General features: G+C 44.9%; 1 protein-coding gene across 1 annotated transcript in view; it reads right to left on the bottom strand.

Annotated features, from left to right (window-relative positions):
* The window catches only part of T265_07943 (hypothetical protein), a gene marked incomplete at both ends in the record, with an annotated part of 40355 nt that overhangs the window by 27647 nt on the left and 10125 nt on the right, over window positions 1–2583 (bottom strand). Inside the window, 2 exons of the mRNA XM_009173608.1 lie at window positions 1975–2073; window positions 2161–2221. Of these exons, the coding sequence (XP_009171872.1) occupies window positions 1975–2073; window positions 2161–2221 (160 nt within the window). The remainder of the gene's footprint in view (window positions 1–1974; window positions 2074–2160; window positions 2222–2583) is intronic.

The raw sequence follows: 2583 nt of genomic DNA, 5'->3' as shown, positions 1-2583 counted from the left end.
GTGGTCGAAGACCTGAAGACGCCTCACATCATCTACCCGAAGAGGCCATGTCTCGCACCTATACAACAACACAGCCCTTACTGTGGCCTGGTACACACGACCCTTAAGATCCCGTGAGATGCCTTTTTGACGCCACAAGTGATGTAAATTAACAAACGTGATTCGAGCATTTGAGATTCTTGCACTGACTTCATCAGACACACTTCCGTCAAAGCTAATACAACTACCGAGGTACGTAAAGATAGTGAATAGATTACAAAGTTAGGTGCACCTTAGGAATATAAATACAGCTCAGCTGTAGCACCCTTTCGGTGCCTAGCTGTCATGCCAACCGAGGTAAGCACGAGGAATGGAATACTGCCAGGTTGCCAGGGTCGAAGCACACAAAAATGGGGAGACTCATCAGGGTAACCGTTACAGTTCTTTGTTGAAAACGCTAGTTTGGGAAGATCGGACGGAGAAATGAGCTAAGGTATTGCCGTTATTGCATCACGTCCACCCACGGTGTACGTACACAGTAGGATAAGAGCCTTTGTCATGATTCTAACGGCCATTCGATTGAAACACTTTGTCAGAACATTCTACCTAGATATGGCATCCATTCGCGACCCCAAATTAGTGTTGGTAACCGTAGCGATTTATGGAGTGTAATGGAATAAGTAAGTAAGTGAAGACAATCTGTGCTGAAAAGCTGCACAACTGTTTCCTCTTTATTGGGAATTGTTATATCTGTTATATATCCCATCCCCGTCGCCAATCTGTTATATCTGCTGATTCGCCGACCTGCGATATCTGCTACTAACCCGCTCCTGTGCCTAGTGCCGGAGAAAAAAGACTCACAGAAGGGAACACAACCGCTATATTCCGAACAAACGAGTGCGACAGCGTGAGTGCGTGCGAGTGCGAGAGCAGAAGCTACAACGACTATTTAAAGGGGGCTTTCTGACATTGATCCAGGCTGTCCGATAGGCGCTAATGAACACCCATCAACATCGATCGTGCCTCTATGAAATGCCTGAACGCAGATCACATTCGGTCTTAAGGATGCTGCAACTAGATGGTTATTCTATTTTTTATTTTCGTGGTGTGATGTTTCTGCATTTTAACGGACTTCTCGCCCGGTAATTGACCCCTCTTCGTCAGATGTGCGCTGTTAATGATTCCTATCAGGAAGGTCAGATTCCTGAAAGTAACATAACAGCGCACATCTGACGAAGAGGGGTCAATTACCGGGCGAGAAGTCCGTTAAAATGCAGAAACATCACATCACGAAAATAAAAAATAGAATAACTATCTAGTTGCAGCATCCTTAAGGTGTATAACTGCAAGGCCAACCGAAAGAAGAACGAGGAGTGAAATATTGCCAGGTTGCCCAAGTCTAAACAATAGCTCAGAGGAGGAGCCAAATGCGTCCGACGAAAGAAACTTAAACCTGAGAAATCAACACTCGAGGAGCCGTTCAACAAATGTGACGTGATGTGGATCACGTGATCTATCCAGTCTAAATGGGATTTAATCACACTGCCGACCACCTTTTCGTAGTTGGACGACTAAGTGTTCAAACTACAAACAGGGAGGTGACAGATCTGTGGATTTTTATGAGACGCGCACTGCTGATGACTTCCAAAAAGTACGAAACAGCTGTTCAATCACCCTCCGGTTTTCAACACTTACAGGACGGAATCCCCATTAAGCTTAAGTTAATCTGTGGTTTGAGGTTACCAATTGGTTGTTATGCAAACATCGGTATTTCACAAGAGGGCGGTTGGCGATAGTCCCACCGAATGTCTTCACTGGCTTCTCTCAACATCCAAGGGCTCACCATTATCCGAGAACACTGAGAAGTGAATAGCACGTAATAAGGCGAGTGTAATCCGTATCAACTCCCAAACAAAAACAGCTGGTACGAAGCACTTATGGTCATCAAATTTCCAGCCGAACAGAGAGAACAGAGCAATCATACAAAGTACTAACCTCACCAAAATAAGGAGCCTGGTGGACGACGCCAGTACCCACATCTTCTGTAACATAAGTGTCACAGAGCACTCGGAAAGCGTTTCGTTCCTGTTTCAGCTGTCAAGGGCAGAAACACAGACATCACACTAGACATAAATGCTACGCAGAGGGAACTGAAAGTGACGGTGTTGAACGCCGACTTACGTGAACAAAATAGTCGAAGATAGGCTTATACTTCAGTCCTTCAAGTTCTTTGCCAAGGAAGCTGAAATGTTACGGAATTTCATGAGCGCACCAAAACAAACTCCACATGAATCACATAAGCTGGTGATATACAGAGTATGAAAAAAAGTCCGCAAGAACAATGATCGGAAATGCAGTGCGAGGCGATCTATGATTCCCTTGACGCGGTCAAATCGTTCACATGTGGCGGAGAAAAACACGCTCTCTAGAGACTACCACTGGACTCTACCATTGAATAACTTCGAATGAGAAAAAGGATGTGCGGGATGATACAGAAAAAAATCCGTCTTTCAACTGTCTTCGCTAGAACGCTAAATGAATGAGATAAACACCAATGGCATACGAAATCAAGACCCAACCATCGGAGGCTTCCGGACAGGAAAC

The sequence above is a fragment of the Opisthorchis viverrini genome (assembly GCF_000715545.1).
Source record: "Opisthorchis viverrini unplaced genomic scaffold opera_v5_194, whole genome shotgun sequence".
Lineage (NCBI taxonomy): Eukaryota > Metazoa > Platyhelminthes > Trematoda > Opisthorchiida > Opisthorchiidae > Opisthorchis > Opisthorchis viverrini.
The sequence above is the reverse complement of the archived record's forward strand: the minus strand, read 5'-3'. Positions and strand labels throughout refer to the sequence as shown.